This window comes from Argentina silus (genome assembly GCF_951799395.1).
Source record: "Argentina silus genome assembly, chromosome: 12".
NCBI classification, from domain to species: domain Eukaryota; kingdom Metazoa; phylum Chordata; class Actinopteri; order Argentiniformes; family Argentinidae; genus Argentina; species Argentina silus.
This window is the reverse complement of record NC_139666.1, coordinates 18,897,821-18,915,807: the sequence shown is the minus strand read 5'-3', so window position 1 is coordinate 18,915,807 and position 17,987 is coordinate 18,897,821. Positions and strand designations below refer to the sequence as shown.

At 45.7% G+C, this 17,987-nt stretch overlaps 2 protein-coding genes across 5 annotated transcripts in view; one reads left to right on the top strand and one right to left on the bottom strand.

The window, feature by feature from the left end:
* The first annotated feature begins 367 nt into the window (after nt 1-367).
* Nucleotides 368-7,303, top strand: gpr161b (G protein-coupled receptor 161b). Its single transcript, XM_083682309.1, has 6 exons — nt 368-583; nt 1,658-2,057; nt 2,857-3,581; nt 3,950-4,057; nt 4,660-4,779; nt 5,660-7,303. Exons 2-6 carry the CDS (start codon nt 1,702-1,704, stop codon nt 5,950-5,952), a joined length of 1,602 nt encoding a protein of 533 aa, XP_083538435.1. The 5' UTR covers nt 368-583; nt 1,658-1,701; the 3' UTR covers nt 5,953-7,303.
* An 895-nt stretch (nt 7,304-8,198) lies between these two features.
* dcaf6 (ddb1 and cul4 associated factor 6) overlaps nt 8,199-17,987 on the bottom strand; it is a 27,259-nt gene continuing 17,470 nt past the window's right edge. For 2 of the 4 annotated variants that reach the window (XM_083682346.1, XM_083682345.1), the window contains exons 11-20: nt 15,526-15,585; nt 13,417-13,657; nt 12,998-13,065; nt 12,372-12,795; nt 12,069-12,098; nt 11,028-11,166; nt 10,559-10,715; nt 10,342-10,430; nt 9,615-9,720; nt 8,199-8,702 (exon numbers count right to left, since the gene is read on the bottom strand). In XM_083682346.1, coding sequence (XP_083538472.1) covers nt 8,644-8,702; nt 9,615-9,720; nt 10,342-10,430; nt 10,559-10,715; nt 11,028-11,166; nt 12,069-12,098; nt 12,372-12,795; nt 12,998-13,065; nt 13,417-13,657; nt 15,526-15,585 — 1,373 coding nt within the window. In that variant the 3' untranslated portion in view covers nt 8,199-8,643. The remainder of the gene's footprint in view (nt 8,703-9,614; nt 9,721-10,341; nt 10,431-10,558; nt 10,716-11,027; nt 11,167-12,068; nt 12,099-12,371; nt 12,796-12,997; nt 13,066-13,416; nt 13,658-15,525; nt 15,586-17,987) is intronic. The other 2 variants (XM_083682347.1, XM_083682348.1) reach the window with 2 other exon arrangements.

Genomic DNA, 17,987 nt, shown 5'->3' with positions numbered 1-17,987 from the left:
TATGTGCGCGAAGCTTTGGTCTACTTAGGTGGTCCTAAGTGCTGATATTGAATTGTTCGTTTTACAGATTAGTTGTCCGTAGCATAGGCAACATCTGCATAGGGCTAAAAAGCATTTGATGCAAAATAAAGAAAAATGATAACGTAATATGCAAATCACCAATGTGAGGTTATATTGCAAAAAACCCAAAATATTATTTAACAATTGAGCAGTAAATTAGAGTAATTAATAAAGGGTCGGAAATTAATTTGGATTTAACCCACCCATCCCACTCAAGTTGAGCTACCGAGCAGAACCACCCCAGCCAGACCACCCACAGACTGTGAGGGGGGAGACCCGCCGCCAGCAAGGAGGGAGAAGACGGGGTTGAACTGAAGGGTAGGAGGACGCCATTGCACCCGCGAACTGCCTGTCTGGACTATTTTTTTATTGGGAAAGGATTACGGTGAAATGGGAATGTATTGTGGACTCGTCAACTATATTCCCCTTCAACTGATATAGCTAGCAGCTACAGTGCTAACCCAAGAAAGAAACAACTTTGTGTACTAGTTCGAAGAAGATGAAGGACCAAAACGCTATTCTGGTGAGAACAGTGCCATTGGCGAAATGTAGCTTTTACTGGGGACAATGGAGAAAGTTTTAGCTAGCTCTGCACTGCAGTGTTGTCCTTTCAATATTAGGTTAGCGGTCACGAGGAACTGTGTTCAGTGTATTTGATCACATCATATTATTTTTAGAACTGCACGTGTTATTATTTGTTGACAGTCAATGAAAGATTTAGTTTGTCGGCATTTAGCTAACTTTAGCTATGCCTCCGCTGGTACCCCCCCCCCAAATGACTCCCCGCCAGCTACAGGTAGGTAGCTAACTAACTATATTTCCAAACAAACTAACGATTCCAGCTATTTATCGCGAATACTAGCGTGATCTCTTAAAAAGTAACACATTACACTATTACAACCATTTTCTTACTTAACAAATTTGGGTAAATCTGGAAAATGTAGCAGGGGCGCATATAAAGTGGTCATTTCAGATGTTTATCATTGTGTACAGGCTCGCGAAGGTTTAGGTCAGCGAACACAGCACTAGCCTTTCAAAGACCTCAGCAAGAGTTATTTTTTTGTTAAAGTCTCACAATGTACACAAAGTATCAGAGCATTTGTATTTGACAATCTACATAGTTTCCAAAAGTGAAAAACAACTAAGTAGCACCAAAAACAAGGCAATGATAACTGAGACAACTAACAAAAGCAACATTACTCAGGGGTCATTCAGTGTCATACATACATACATACATACATACATACATACATACATACATACATACATACATGCATACATAAAATGTATAACTTCTGGGCAGTTTCTTCTAAATTCTTAGGTTCATGCAGGACACTTGATATATTCTCTGCAGGCTTACAGTAACATAGGCCTAATCAAGTTTTTATAGTCTCAAACAATTTCTACAAATTTTCTACTACATTTACAAACATTTCTACTACTACAGGACTAGATGGGCCTAGCTACACAATCTCGAGTGATTCGCACAATTTCCACACAGTTGCAGGGACCCTCCTGTCCTGTTGACTATTTACCTGATTGGTTAGTTGTGCTGTAAACAGCCTGTTCTAACCCTGTTCTCTCTCCTCCCCACCAGTCCCCTAGTATGCCCCTTCCTCTCTGGCATCCCAGCCTTTCACCATGAATGCCAGCGTGAATGGTACTACCCCTGGGAATGCCACCGGAGATGGCGGGGGTCCGGTGGTGCTGGAGTCTGTCTTCATCGTGACCATCGCACTCCTCGCCTGCTTGGGGAACCTCCTAATCGTGGTGACCCTCTACCGCAGGCCCTACCTCCTCACACCCAGCAACAAGTTTGTGTTCAGCCTGACGCTGTCCAACCTGCTGCTGTCGGTCTTGGTGCTACCGTTCGTGGCAGTGAGCTCGGCAAGGAGGGAGTGGGTGTTTGGTGTGGTATGGTGCAACTTCACAGCCTTGCTCTACCTGCTCATTAGCTCTGCCAGCATGCTCACCCTGGGTGCTATAGCCATCGACAGGTCAGTGGCATGCTTGTTTGTGCGTTGATGGTTAGGTTATTGGTCATCTGTTATTGGTCAACCGTTGCCCTGTAGAGCTATTGACCATATATGGCATTCCCTGATTTTGATGTCTCACACAGATACTTAAATTTAGATGGATTCTCCATTGAGGTATTAAAAGTGTGATTTAGTTCAGCCAGGACTTGGCTTAATGGAAACTGCCCCAGTACCTAGGCTACACTGGTAAAGATTGTCTGGTGGACCACATGCTCCACTGGTGGTAAAGTACGAAAGGGACTCAAGTGAAGGAGAATGCATTAGATTAGTAAACAGAAGAGGCTTAACTGTAAACATAAGATTACTGCATCTTTCACAACATCCTAAAGCTCTTTGTGTGGATACTACACTTTTGCTTTGTTTATGAAAATAATATACACATAGAATTGAGACACTTTAGCCAAGTCCCTCCCATCGGACCCTTTGGCGTAATAGCCTTTGAAGAGAGAACATTCGCATAGCAGCTGTGTATGTTACATTTTTAGCTGCTTGGAATTAACATAGAACGCTCCTTTGTTTGTGTAGTTTTGTTGTTCCCCTTGTGAGAGATCATAAGTGACTGTGAAAGGTAGCTGGTGAGTGCAAATGTCTGCACTATATCTCTTGAAGTGCTGTAAGTGATTCCTCCACTTACCTCTGAGGAATTTAGATTACAATGCTTGTTTCTGTTCTGCTGCCCGGCCCCCACTGTGAACTCTTACTGTAATTCTTTGTGGTTTACAAAGGTAAAGGCTCATTGCATTTCTCTACATCCCCATAGGTACTACGCAGTGCTCTACCCTATGATCTATCCCATGAAGATAACAGGGAACCGGGCAGTGGTGGCCATCGCCTATGTGTGGCTGCACTCCCTCGTGGGCTGTCTGCCCCCTCTCTTCGGCTGGTCCTCCTTTGAGTTTGACCGATACAAGTGGACCTGTGTGGTAGCCTGGCACCGTGAACCTGGCTACACGGCCTTCTGGGTGACCTGGTGCAGCCTCCCTCCGCTCCTCGCCATGCTGGGCTGCTACGGCGTCATCTTCCGCGTCGCCCGCCTCAAGGCCCGAAAAGTGCATTGTGGTACAGTGGTGGTGTCGGCGCAGGACGACTCCTCAGGCACCCAGAAGAACGGACGTAAGAACTCTAGCACCTCGACGTCGTCCAATGGCAGCCGGCGGAGTCTGGTGTACGCGGGGAGCCAGTGTAAGGCCTTTGTCACCATCCTGGTGGTGATTGGCACATTCCTGGTGACCTGGGGGCCATACGTGGGGGTGGTGTGTACTGAGGCCATGTGGGGGCAGGGAAGTGTGCCCCAGGGGCTGGAGACTCTGGTGGCCTGGCTGTCCTTCTGCAGTGCAGTGTGCCATCCCCTCATCTATGGCCTGTGGAATAAGACAGTGAGGAAGGAGCTGCTAGGAATGTGCTTCGGAGATCGCTACTACAGGGAGTCCTTTGCCACCCGACACAGGACGTCCCGCCTCTTCAGCATTTCTAACCGAATCACAGGTGAGTGGGGAAGGTTGCCATTGCTCTGTCATACTTATGTGGCAACAAGCATAGCCCTATTCTATGTTTCCTTAATCAAAGGTAGGACAGTACTTTACAAAGGACAGTACTTTACTGTGTGACTGACCATGATGTTGTGTGGTGTTGTGTGACTGACCATGGTGTTGTATGGTGTTGTGTGACTGACCGTGGTGTGGTGTGACTGACCCTGCTGTGTGTTGTTGTGTGACTGACTGTGGTGTGGTGTGACTGACCCTGCTGTGTGTTGTTGTGTGACTGACTGTGGTGTGGTGTGACTGACCCTGCTGTGTGTTGTTGTGTGACTGACTGTGGTGTGGTGTGACTGACCCTGCTGTGTGTTCCTGTAGACCTGGGCATGTCCCCCCACCTTACTGCCATGCTAGTGGGGGGAGGGCAGCTGTTGGCCCCTGGGAGCAGCACAGGAGACACCGGTTTCAGCTTCACTCAGGACTCATGTAAGTGTTGCACACTTCTGACCCAGTTCAATTACTTAGATTTTGAAATACATGGTAGCCTCTTTGAAGTAATGTATTATCTACTACAGTCCGGTACAGCACAATTTCTAGTTTTCTAAAATCGCTGTTATTACACTCAAATCATTTCAAGTCTGGTAGGAAGGAAGGATGTGTTTTCAGAGTATTCAAACAGGGCGTCCAGTCCAGATATATTTTAAACATGTTCAGGCCCCTCAGGGCCTCATTGCTTATGAACACTGTATTTTCCTACACTGTAATAACGTCCCACAGCTGTGGTATGGTCTGCCCAGATTCCTGCTTCACAGCTTAAGTCTTGGCAGTGGGTTGATGGAGGCAGTGTGTGTATCGTCATGTGCAGTCATAGGTGAAATATGTGTGATGACATCTACTGTCTGGGCCAATAGGAAGCATCATCACAGAGGCTTTCACAATGTGTTAGGGTGGTCGGGTCGTCTTTTAACCCACTACTACCAACCCTCATCTGAAGTCAACTTAATGAATTGCTTTTTTCGTGAGTGTGGCGGTGATTGTGCTGTGCAAACAGAACAACCCCATTCTTTGTGTGCCCCGTCCCCATGCAGGTACAGACGTGATGGTGTTAGATAACTTCTCCACTGACGGCTCCTCCCACTACGGGAACCTGTCTGGGAAGAGGCGGAGCTCGGTCACCTTTGAAGACCAGGTGGAGCAGCATTCCAAAGGTACCTGTCCGTTCTCACCTGGGGCAGGGGGAGGGGCTTCAGTTAATACAAAGGGATCCTGGGAGTCACATTAATGTGAGAAGGGGGTTCATACACTGTCACCTTCACCACTTCCTCTTTCTGACGGACTGGAGTGTGTCCTGTGGTGGAAGTCTAGGATTTACCACTCTGTACTTTAGCTCTTCGGAGGTAAGAATCAAGAAACAAGTCCTGAGTCGCCACAATATCTGAGTCCGGTATTTATTGCTTGCAAACAAGAGACAAGAGCGTAACAGCAGCCCAGCGTAGAACCGGGGTTCGTTCAGCACAAGTCTAAAGAGACAATGATCAGGTTCGTCTTTTATACAGTTTAAACATAATACAGGCGCCGCCAAGGCTATCGGCTGATGGGCCTGTGCTTACGTGAGAAAGGGCGGGAGAGAATGAACAATGGGGAGACTTTCTTATTGATTAATCGCCGTTCAACATTTCACACCTATCGACAGGATGCGCCTGTCCCCCCACTATTGCTCTCTCCTACCACTCCCTCAGAGATCACCGCTGTTCATATGGTAAATCATACAGTGCTTCTCAGAACAATGGCTATAGAACTTTAGAGGAGTGGCAAGAGAAAATGTCATCACAGTAGTTACACAAGTTGTATCAGTCATATGAAAGTGTATAACCTGAAAATAGTTCTATGAATGTATTTTCCATAACAGTCCCCGATAGGCAATTGGCAAAATAAAGAAGACTTCCTTCCATTCACTTTGGGAAATGTATGTAGTTAAAAAATAAACCGACTACTGTAATCCTAGGATGTTCACTGTTTTTAAGAGGTATTCTGCCATCTCTTCATGAATGTTCATTGTAATAGTGCTTCTGTTCCTTTTCTTCTCAGCTGAAAGCACCATCCCAGCTACAGTCCAAGTCCAGGCAGAGATCCACAAGTCTCTGGACAGCTTTGCCTCCTGCTTGGCAAAGGCCATCGAGAGCGATGCCAAGCTCATGCTGTTCGGGGAGGACACACCTTTACCGGGGGTGCTGTTTTTGGCACGGGGGGCACCAAGAGGACCACGATACCTTGATGGCCAGAGACTGAGGCTGCAGAGCATCGATGAGGGCATAGTGAACGATGAAGAACAGAGGGATGAGGAGGAGGAGGAGGAGGAGGAGAAGGAGTTGATAGCCTAAACACATCATTTCCTTGTTTTTGTATCAACAAATCTATTTAAACCCCTCTGGCTTTGTTTACTACAAAATATTTAGAAATGGATCTAGGCAAGCTCAGGTATACACAATGAGTTCTCCTTCTCACCTGTGAAGTATTCAGAGGTACGTCATGCCAATGTGTTTGGACCAAGTGTGTGTCATGTATTGAGTGCCTTGCCAGTAATTATGTTATGTATACACCTCTGATAAAATAAGAAGCCTTAACTACTGTATCTTAATTTTACCTTTTACATTTCCACAGAAAAAGTGTGCTTATTCCTCTGATATCATAAGAAAAGTTTTTTGTAACCCTCTTGTTTTTGTTATTTACATGAAATACTGTCTCTTTAGTATGTTGCCTAGTATTTGTCAGGTACTCTCAGAAGCAGAGTCCCTGGTTGTCAGTGGCTCCAAATGCCTTTGGATCATAGGACCAACGTGATACTTCCCAACATTTCACACTGCATGTGAAAACATGCTCTAGATCAGGGGTGCCCACACTTTTTCGGCTTGCAAGCTACTTTCAAAATGACCAGGTCAAAATGATCTACCTACATTAAAAAATGCTATATATATATATATATATATGACACGTGACCCGTAGAAGAGAAGCGATCTCAGACTGGCCGCTTTGTATGCCAATCAAGTGGCGCACTCACACTGGCTCAATTGCCTCGTACCGTGCTGAAGCACAAATGTCCGTTGTAAAAATAAAATCGCACTACTCTCGCGATCGACCAGTCGATCGTAATCGACGTATTGGGCACCCCTGCTCTAGATGTACATATAATTGCACTTGAATATGCAGTACCCATTGTTTGAATCCATCCTTTGAAGCTTGGTTGGATAGAGATGAGTGATGTATGTTTATGTCAGTATTAGTCTACATGGGTCCAGGAAGAGGGTGATCAGCAGGCTCTTTAGGACTATGGTATGTTCTAGGATTAATAACGGTACACAATAAAGCCACTGGTAGATGGAGAAATCCTTGTACGTATGTACTCCCAAGTCCTTGCTGTAGGAGACACCACACTATATTCACAAACATCCTGATTATTTTATTATACAACACAGAAGATGTTAATTTAGTAGTCACTTTAGTAAATCAGCAGTTCTCATCCTGGGAGAACTACTCTGGAATGGATACTGCCTGCTAATGTGGGTGGTTGTTGTTGGTATGTTTTACCTCAGAGTTGAGTGTTATATTTGTATGTGTGTCTCAAAACTGTCTTCAGTATGGTACTACATTGTAAGAGCAAACAGTACCCCAGGAACTCGGGTAAATGTTTGATTTCCACTATGACATTTTGTATTAAATGTTTTTTTTTACATACCAGAAGCTTGCTGTTTTAATTTGCTAAAAAGAAATGTCTTTCCAAGTTGAAGAGTTCATTCACTTGTCATGATGATCACGTCAATATGAGATTTTTTAATAATGCCAATTTGTTTTAAAGAATGAGGCCTGCCTTGCAATTCCTTTAACCCTGAACTGTAGTGTGTGTAGATAACCCTTAAGATAGTGTTTGTCATTTTGTGGTAATCCGAGGCCATACTTTTTTAGAGAGCTTTGTCTAGCAGCTACCAAAACAGAGACCACCTGTGTGAAATTCAGGACCCCCTACCGGTTGTGTAGACATTTTTTAAATGCTCTGGGCATCCCTGAGGCATAGTTCTAGGATCAGCTTACCCTCTCCACTGACCTTTATGTCAAGACCAATGTCATTCTGGTGCAGGGATGAAAGTTCAGTTTTACAGTAGTCTCATTCCTAGACACTTCTGCCTAAATGCGCAAAAGGTTTGGTGGACCAACGCATCAAACTTGGCCTTCATTAAGCCAATAGAAAGAGTGTTGAAAGCGAACGGTGGATAGCCATTGGCTTTACTTTGCATCTACCATCTCCCATTCAGAGCTACACTTCGCAGCCGTGTGAATCGCTGAACTCAAATAATAACAAATACTTCACTCAGTAAACTCACTCCCACTAAGGCCAGGTTTGAGTCATTGTTATTCCAGGCTTATATACACTGTGCGCAATAGCCTGGGGACAAGGTTAGTTGGTTGAGTTGGATGGCAATTGTCCTAACAGGGCTTCATGGCTACCATCACTAGTAGCAACCTTTACATCTCACTGACATGCCTTGTAAACTAGAGTGACCACCTGCTAAAAAGTACCTACATTTAATGTTGTGAATAAGCTAATAAAGAAATAAGAGAAACAGGGTTTTCAACAACAAAATGGTTTACTTAAAGCATAATTCTTATGTTTACATGCATAACTGCAAGTACAGTATATAAACATTTGAGTTCTTTGCCTTGCGCTACAAATGAGAAATCTCACACCTTAACACTGATCAAAGCTCGTTTGCTCCTGACAAAAATAATATTGCACTTAACATCCTCACGCACCAGTCATCTAAATAGTTGTCCCACTCTCTTAATATATATCATCTGGCTTGCACTTGCATTCACACACTTTTTTTTTTTTCTCTGATGCAGTTTTCTCATACAGAAACCTCAGTAAGAAAGTCATCTTAAAAAAGAAGAGCTAAAAATTTAACTAATGCTCAGGTAAGGAAATATTCTACATTATACTTGTACAAATCTCAGATTTTCAAGTGCTTTAGAGCAAAAGAAAAAAAATCATTTTTTTCTTCAAATAAAATGGCAGCTGGCTACTGCTCATCCTCATTCTCCTGTCCGGAACCTTCAGAGCGATCACCTTCCAAGCGATCTGTGAGCATAAAAGGGAAAAGGGTGAGGAGACTATTGTAGGCCTGCCAACAGCTGCCTGTGTGTTTGCAGCGATTGTATCATAAATGGTTCCTGTGAATTGGGTCAGTGAACCATGAACTCTCGATGGAAAGAGCTTTACTGTACATAGCCCAGACTCAAGGGCTCAAAAGTCCAAAAACACTCACTGAGCACTTTATTAAGAACACTATACTAATACTGGGTAGGGCCTCTCTTTGCTCTCAAGACAGCCTCAATTCTTCGTGTCATTGATTCCACAAGATGTTGGAAACATTCCTTTGAGATTCTGGTCCATGATGACATGATTGCATCACACAATTCTTGCAGATTTTTCAGGTGCACTTTCAAGCTCTGAATCTCCCGTTCTACTACATCCCAAAGGTGTTTTATTGGATTCAGATCCGGTGACTGGGAAGGCCACTGAAGAACACTGAACTCATGAACTCACGTTCATGAAACCAGTTTGAGACGATTTTTGCTTTGTGACATGGTGCATTATCATGCTGGAAGTAGTCATTAGAAGATGGGTAAATTGTGGCCATGAAGGGATGCACATGGTCAGCAATAATACTCAAATAGGCTGTGGCATTCAAGTGATGATTGATTGGTATCAACGGGCCCAAAGTGTGCCAAGAAAACATTCCCCACACCATTCCACCACCTCCACCATGAGAAGGTGTACAGGTGTTCCTAATAAAGTGCTCTGTGAGTGTACATACACTTTTAACCTACCGCTTACCAAAACAAGCATTTGATTAAATAATGGTAGCCAGAAATTTGCACAAGAATGTTAGCTAAATTGAATTTACTGGCCATTGTTTGAATTGTGTGTGTGTGTGTGTGTGTGTGTGTGTGTGTGTGTGTGTGCGCGCATTTGCGTGTGAGTGTGTACCAGTTCTAATGTGATTGAGGGAGGCCAGCATCCGCAGCATGAAGGACGCAGGGACTGTGATTGTGTTCCTGGTCTCCTCCAGCATCAATTCATTCCGTGTGATCACCTAGAGAGAGAGAGAGAGAGAGAGAGAGAGAGAGAGAGAGGGAGAGAGAGAGGGAGAGAGGGAAGGAGAGATGAGAAACATACAGTACGTCACACTGACTGAAATACACTGCATTGAAAGTCTCTGCTGAAACTATGTAGAGTTGGGAATAATGAGTGGGACTGAGGAGAGTGGGGTTTACACGCACGCATGCATACACACACACACCCGCACACACACACACGCGCACACACACACACACACGGGGTGGGGGAGGTGAGTCTCTTGGGTTCCCTAGGGCAAGCAGTCTCACAGATAACACCAGTCAGAATCTACGGAGGACGGTTCCTCATCAACACCATTCGATAACAGTGCTGTCATCTAATCCTGACAGAACAGCTGTTGCTACTCATGTTTAGCAGCGGTATTTGGTAATATAATTGATAATTCGTTAATTTCTATTTTTTTAATTTTATTTCAAATCATTTATCTGAGATAATGTCTTGCAGTACTTGAGGCCCTCTATCTTTCTCAGAGCGATCTGTAAAACACTGACCGTAAATCCTGCAAAACATGTCTGAAACAGATAACTGTTAAGTTAAGTTTAACTGCTGCCTGCCAGTAAGGCTGTAAATGTCATACCTCGTCAGCAAGGACCCTGTTAAACGACGGCGACGCCTCAAGAGGTGACCAGATCTTGATGTCGTAGTCTATCCCTGACGAGGCCAGAACTGAAAAAAAAGACAAAGAAAAAATAAGCTAAATGTCAACAGACAGGACACACCGACGCCATTATCACATGACCTTGTTGCAGGAGTAAGAAAGGTCAAGTCTAGGCCCAGACGTGAGAGTCACTCACTGGGGTCGTAAGGATGCGGCTGCAGGCAGTTGACCACGTGATTGTCGGCCTCCAGCAGCATCAGGTGCTCCCCTGTGTGTCTGTCCCAGATGAAGATGTGGCCGCAGTCGGAGCCGCTCAGCACAAAGTTGTTACCCCAGAAACACGACTCCTTGATCTACAAAACACAAAAACAGACAGAACAAAAGACATCGGAAGACATTAAAAGCTTTTTCCCAGTTTATGATAGAAATACACGATAACGTTAACTGAATGAATCAAACCCTTGCATTTGATTTATGACAACATCTCACAAAGAAGGCATGTTCATTGACACCCATGTTCCTTTCAGCATAGTTTACATGGTTCCATTTCCAGCTGGTCCAGGGTCTGTCAGTGTGTGTTTCTACAGTAGGGGCTGACACAGGGGCAGGTGTTCTAGAATGAACTAGTCAAGGAGGACCAACAGTAAACAGAGGCTGATGTATACCATTGTCCTGGAGTTGCGGTGGCCTTTGTAGACCATTTTGACCGATGGTCTCCTAATGTTCTGGGTCTCGCTCTCTTCCATCTCTCTCCTCTCCTTTCTCCGACGGAACAGTTCCTGGATACGGGCAGCAGCTGAGCGCCTGTGCCACAGACACACAGACACACAGACACACAGACACACAGACACACAGACACACAGACACACAGACACAGGTCAGACTTAGCCTCTTATATATTCATCGTTCACTCTATATAAGCAGATGGGAGACAGAGTCATAGAAGCCATGCTGAAACATCCCTTGATTATGCTGAAGCTTCTAAAAAAAAAAAAAGGTTATAACATAAACACTACAACACTGCACACTACATACAGTAGCATTGTAGTCTTTTCCAATTACCTGGGTGATTGCAGTGTAGCTGTGTTCAATTATACAAATGTACAAGTCAGTAAGAGTTCAATGCTTTATTCGGCATAGACATTTGGCAGACACTTGCACATGCTTGCTTCTTCCTATGCCCTCCCAAGCCCCTCACCTTCGCATACCTACACCCGTAGTCCTCTACTCCCTCTAGTGTTAGCCATGAGTACTACACTGCAGTGATGTCAGTGTATCTGCCTAGGGATGATGTTTCCTTTTGGCAAATGGTGAGAGACGATCATGCACCTGCATGCATTAAACTATACAACAGTGGAGGCTGGTGGAGGTAGAAATCAGAGGACGGGCTCATTGCAATGCATGAAACGGAATGAGGAATGGTATCAAACACGTTTGGTACCAGATACCATTCCTCATTCCATTCCATGCATTACAATGAACCCGTCCTCTGATTTCTGCCACCGCCAGCCTCCCCTGCTATACAATTACACATATATATTAGTCTTCTGCAACTGCAACAGTGCTTGTCAAACCAACACACAAGGCTAAATTCTGCCTGTGAAAACTACAAAACACCATGTGTATACTTGATTTTAGGTCTCTAGCTGAGCACAGCACTCCTTGCAGGTTAGAAGCTTTATTAGTCATAAGCACACAGACTTTACCTGATCATCCTATCTCCTACCGCTGATCCTCTGAAATTAAATCTATGTGTATAGTAGAATATCAACGGCAGCACAAAAACCCACCCTTTAAAACATCATGGGGAGGGAAAAAATTTCTTAACAGTAGATGTATAGAGAGAGTGTGAGTGTGAGTGAGTGTGTGTGTGTGTGTGTGTGTGTGTGTGTGTGTGTGTGTGTGTGTGTGATGTCCCTCATTGATGAGGAGGGTGTAATTGTGTGCATGTGTGTGTGTGCAATGTGTGAGTGTATGACTGGGTGAAAGCATTGCATTGTGGTCCGTACCTTTGTCCCTGAACTCCTCTGTACCTCGCTGAGGGGATAAGAATTGGGTCGTCGTCACTGTCGTCTGAGTCCTGGTTGCTACGAGAGGGTTGACTCTGCCCCCCCTGGCCGCCTTGCCCGGCCTGCCCACCTTGCCCGGCCTGCCCACCTTGCCCCCCCTCCCCAGTGGGCTCCTCTCTCCTGCACCCCCCGGATGTGTCCTCGGCACCTCCACCCTGGCTCCTTTCCAGGGGCGATGCGGTCACACTGTCCCCCACAGAGGAGGCTTCTGCTGGGGCCTGGGCTTGTGTACTGCCCTGGGAGCTGGAGGTAGATGCCTTCTCTGTGCTGTGAGCAGCACTCTCGGCCACCTCACACACTGGGTCTGTGTGGGGAGTAGCCTTGCTCCGCCCTGGGGGTCCAGACACACCAGCAGCTGCTTTTACTGATGGGGGAGAAGAAGACACAGTTAGTAAGAGACAGGGCCCCAGAGCCTTTTCCAACTACATGATCTGACAATGAATACCAATTAAAAGGAAAATCTCCTGGTCCTCCCAATTAGCATAGTGCATTGTACTCCCCACTGGGCAGGAGAGCGCCACACTGGGTGCTGTATCACACCTAGCCACTGGATGGCTTCTTCTCACCTTGCTCTGAGGCTGTGCTCTCTGCTCTCTGCCCTCCACTGCCCCTGGAGCTGGACGCTCTGCTGCTCCTGAGGTGTGGGGGGAGAGGGAGGAGAGACTGGGACAGTGGGTCACAGAACAAACCACCATCTCCAATGAAACACCTCGAAGAAGAGTGAGATTTTGTCTCAGCTGAGACTTAGAGGACAGTATAGCGTGTTTGCTTAGGTTGGGTCTATGATACAATGATGAAATAGGAGTGGGTTTAGCTGAGGCAGCGTTGGCCTAGCTCTTCTCCTGTCTCTGGGGACCTCTCTCTTTTTGGGGCACATGGCACAGTTAATATCACATTCTCTATGCACTTTATCTTTGATGTGAGGATTCTGACTGTAACTGGGTGACGTGTTCCTGTCTGGACTGAGCCGGCAACACTCACTCACCACTCGTCTGTGAAGTTGAGTTTGATGGTGCTGGTGGTGGTTCCCTCAGTGCTGTAGTGTAGGCTAAGAACCGGTTCTGCCGTGCCCGCTCGACCACCGCCAGGCCCAATACTGCTGCTGATGCTACTGCTGCTGGTGCTGGTGCTGGTGCTGGGTGCCCCTGACCCACTGGCCGGTCCTGACCCAGTTTCAACCGTGGCTGAACTCGCACTGGTACTTACATTTGCAGCTTCTAATAGCCCTAGAGAGAAAGAGACAGAAAGAGAGAGAGAGTCAGTTATGAGGTTATGATGGAAAATATTGGCTCAATATAGGTTGAGATGTGCCTCTGCAGCTCAGACTCTGAGCAGCTCCTGGTAGTGAAAAAAGGCACTCGCTAAAATGATTCTCTAGATTTCCCTTCTTATTGAATTGAGAGGTCCCTTTGACTCAAACTATTTTGCATTCTAGTCGTCCTGTTACACAAGCAACACCATGGTCTGGAAGACAAACGCCTAGTGTGTTTGTACTATTTTCTGCTCAGGCTTGAGTGGAAAGGACAATATTATTCCACAGCGACATGCAATACTGTTCTCTAGGGTACGTCAATGCAAGAAGCCGTACTCCTCTTTGTTGCATTGTAGATTCACTCTGAATGAGACCAGGGGAGGCTGGTGGAGGTAGAAATCGGAGGACGGGCTCATTGTCAGTGTAATGCATGGAACAGAATGAGGAATGGTATCAAACGCACGTATTTTATACCATTCCTCATACCGTTCCATGCATTACACTGAGCCGCCCGTCCTCAGATTTCCACCTCCACTGACCAGAGACGCGTGACAGTCATGGGATTCATGCAATGAACACTGTCAGGGCACTGACCAGTGTTGGAGACACAGAGGATGTGGGTGGTATCAATGAGGTGATGCCAATGATGGGGGTGATACATAGCAGACAGGTGAGAGGGAAACAACACATGACACAGGACTCATGAATAGGCCTCTAAAGGCGGCCATTAAACCACACTACAGCTCATCATGAACGAACAGCTTGGAATGTCACTGTCACGTTTCAATGTATTCCTCTGTATGTTCCATGTTGACGTGTGAGAACAGATACACAGTTGACTGTATTGACAGTGATCGTTTTTTTCAAGGGTGAAATGTACAGCGGTACTGGTCTGCGTTGCAGTGAGAGGAGTACAAAAAAAGAAAGCAGAATGGTAGTATCAAACATAAACAAACATGAGGTCTTAAGGTCTGACAAATGAGCAGACATTTTGTTCACGCTCCAAGCTCCAAACAGAGCCTTGGAGAAGACAGCTAACAACAACCGAACAGAGAACAGCGTCCTACGTTTTCTCTGGGGTTGCCACCGGCCAACAGAGAAACAGAGATGGATATAGACACAGACATTTTCACAGTTAGGGGCTGTTTCCATGACAGAGTGCAGGGGAAGTAGCCTGACGTGGCCATACTCTATACAGGCATTTGGCTAGCAAGCTAGCACGCCCCACAGAGTCTGGTTACAACGCGTTTGCAGTTGTCGGCACATCAAGTTAGTGATTAGGGTGTTGACTTTATGCCGATTGGGTGACCCTCTTTTATAATTGAGCAATCACGTTGGCTTGTTTTAATCAGCCTTGCCCCTGAAGTCATCTTGCAGCTTTGTGCATCTGCAGTGATAGGTATCAGCCACGATAGGTCTGTCCCCTCTGAATGATTTATCGGTAAACCAATCAGGTGTAGCGATCAAATCTTGAAACCGAATATTGCCGTTGGAAAAGGGATTCAATGGGAGGGGGAAACCCCTTGTAGCCACACCCATTTGGGTACAGCGGAATACGCCCTATCACAGTCTGGTGATAGGGGTAGTGGTGGGGATTATGTTTCCCAAAATTACCCAGAGGACAAGATGGATCAGACATGCACTGTCCTTAGGCAGAGATGGGCGGAACGGTGCGTTGCAGTTCCAAAAAGTCACATGCAAATAAAATGGAAATACCTCACAGGAGATAAAAAGAGATCAAATGAAACAGGGGAGAGAAAGAGGAGGAGGAGGAGAGAAAGAGAGAGGAGGCCAGGGAGCGAGAGGGAAAGGAGAGGGGGGGAGAGAGGAGAGGAGACGCACCCTGCTGCTCATCCAGAGTCATGGATCCCAGCTGTTTGTTAACCACAGACGAGGGGGAATCTGGAACACAAATAAGACTGGCTAAACAACGGGCACAGAGGTCACACCAGGGGTCACACGCTCAGGTCACACAGAGGTCAAAGTTCAAACTCAGGTTAAAGTGGGCCACGGCCAAGCAGGAAGAGTCACCAAAACACACCTAAGGGTTTTTACTAGGCGTTGTGCTGTGAAAACCAGCAAGGGCATTGTAATACAGTGTATGAGTGCAAAGTAGCCATTTCACTACACAAACAGTATGCAAAGCTTGTGGAAGATGTAAAACACATACACACACACATACAGTGCAGTGCTAAACACACAAACCCAAATGAAGTTATGGTTGTTATTATTACTTTAAAAACAAGTGAAGGGTACTAAGGGTAGTCAATGTGTTCTACTGTGAGGTCTCAGGTGCCAGGGGTAAGCCATGACATCGACTCCTACTGCTACCACTCTAACCAAGACCCACTTCCAGACCAATCTGGCATACAGTTCCACTTTATGTGGGCAGTAGCAAGCCAAACTCAAACAGGGCATCATGCAGTTTTTCCAACTAGCAAGAATGTCTGTTTCATCCACTTTGAACCAGATTGACTGAGTACATTCCGAAAAACTCTAAATATATCATCTTCTACCACAACCTGTCACCTGGTCTAATTCCAGCACATTCCATTGTAACCCAGTGATAATATGCCATAGGCACGGTCAAGGCCTTGCTCAATCACTCAAATTCAAATGTTCAGGGCAAACACACATTGAATGGAGGACTATAGACTAGGGCTATAGCTAAACCCTCGTCTCCACTAAAATCCATTGTATGTCTTCTCACACTTTTGCTTTGTTTAGAACAGCCAAGGGAAATCAATGGAAATCAATGGAACTACGACAAGCACATGCAAAAGGCTCCACAAGGGCCGAGTGAGTTAGAAGTAAAGTAGAGGCCCGGAGGTACAAGAGGGAATGAAGCTTGTACCATGAAGGGCATAGAACAGTCCATCACCACAGTCTGCATCAATCAACACACCAGCTAACTGGCAGATGGAAGCCTTTACCAGACTACCATACAACATGAGACACCACATTAGTGTGCCTCACACAGGGGTTCGACAACCACACGATGCTCTTGGTCCCGTGTGCCTCCACAGCCAGGAGGTGCCACACCATAGAGCGTAGCTACAGGAGACTACCCAAGCAGCAAGGGGGTGGGGGGGGGGGGTAGAGGTGTGATGGGAGGGAGGGATTGATGGGGATGGGGTAGTGGTGTGGTGGGAGGGGGGGGGGGGCAGTGTGGAGGGAAGGAGTAGATGAAAAATAATTAGATATTTGGGTAGTCCGGGGGTGGGGTTTAGGGAAAGGAAGTACTGGGTTGATTGGGGTGGGTAACATGATCCTCGATCCTCAGTGCTTAAAGCTGCAGTGTGTATTATTATTATTATTATTATTATTATTATAGCAGTCAGCTATGAGTAAGTTACATTTTCTGAGAGAAGATCCAGCTTATATGATTGGTCCTTGTTCTGCAATCGCTCTCTCCAAAATCTGTGAGGGCCCTCCCGCTCCATCAGGCGAGTACGTGTCCCTACCCCCTGTCAATCACGCACGTGAGCACTGCGTTTCATTCCAGTTTTCAGCTCTGCCGCACCGGAGAACTGACTTGCTATGCTGGCCCGATTAGCTTGGGAACTGGCTTGCTAAACTAGCCTGAGTGGCAGGGTAGGCTGGGAGTGCAGAGGTATTTGAGAGTTGATAGTTGACTGCATGTAATGACAATTTCACCAAAGTATAATAAAAACGATATGTGCAGTGTTTTAGCACTAGTATTTTGACACCACCCCAGACATTTTTTATGCTCATAGATCATCGACATTTCTGGCTGAATTATCATACTTCAAGAATAACAACTCTCAAACTCAACTCTGAAATACTTTGCCAATAGTAATGTAAAATGTTTTAGTTTCCAAATAAAATGTTCTGTTCTTTTCGAAACATACTCAATACATCAGACTTATTTCCTGCCAAATGCGCAAGTAGACGTCTCACGCTGTCAACACTAACCAGTCCATTGGACATTGCCTCGGGCGCGCAATGCTGTCAAAGAGAACTTCTTGCAATAAAATGTGGTTCAAAACTGGGTTTATAAATAATGTATCGAAAAAGTAAAATGGTAACATATCCTTGATTTGAGTGTATAAGTATCTTTACAGAATGAATGGGCTTCCATGGGCACCACAAGCTGACCAAATGCTGCATCTAAACATCGAAAGTAGTGGAACATCCATTTAAAGGCAACTTCTACCCAGACTCCATGGCATTGGATGAGGGAGCAGGTGGTGGTGGTGGTGGTGGTGTGTGTGTGTGTGTGTGTGTGTGTGGGGGGGGGGGGGGGGGGGGGGGGGGACGACATGGGTAAAAGGTGGGGAGGG

Coding starts and splice junctions, on each gene's coding strand:
- gpr161b (XM_083682309.1), top strand. CDS start 1,702: ATGAATGCCAGCGTGAATGGTACTACCCCTGGGAATGCCACCGGAGAT. Junction 2,058..2,856: donor GGTGCTATAGCCATCGACAG/GTCAGTGGCATG, acceptor ACATCCCCATAG/GTACTACGCAGTGCTCTACC. Junction 3,582..3,949: donor CATTTCTAACCGAATCACAG/GTGAGTGGGGAA, acceptor GTGTTCCTGTAG/ACCTGGGCATGTCCCCCCAC.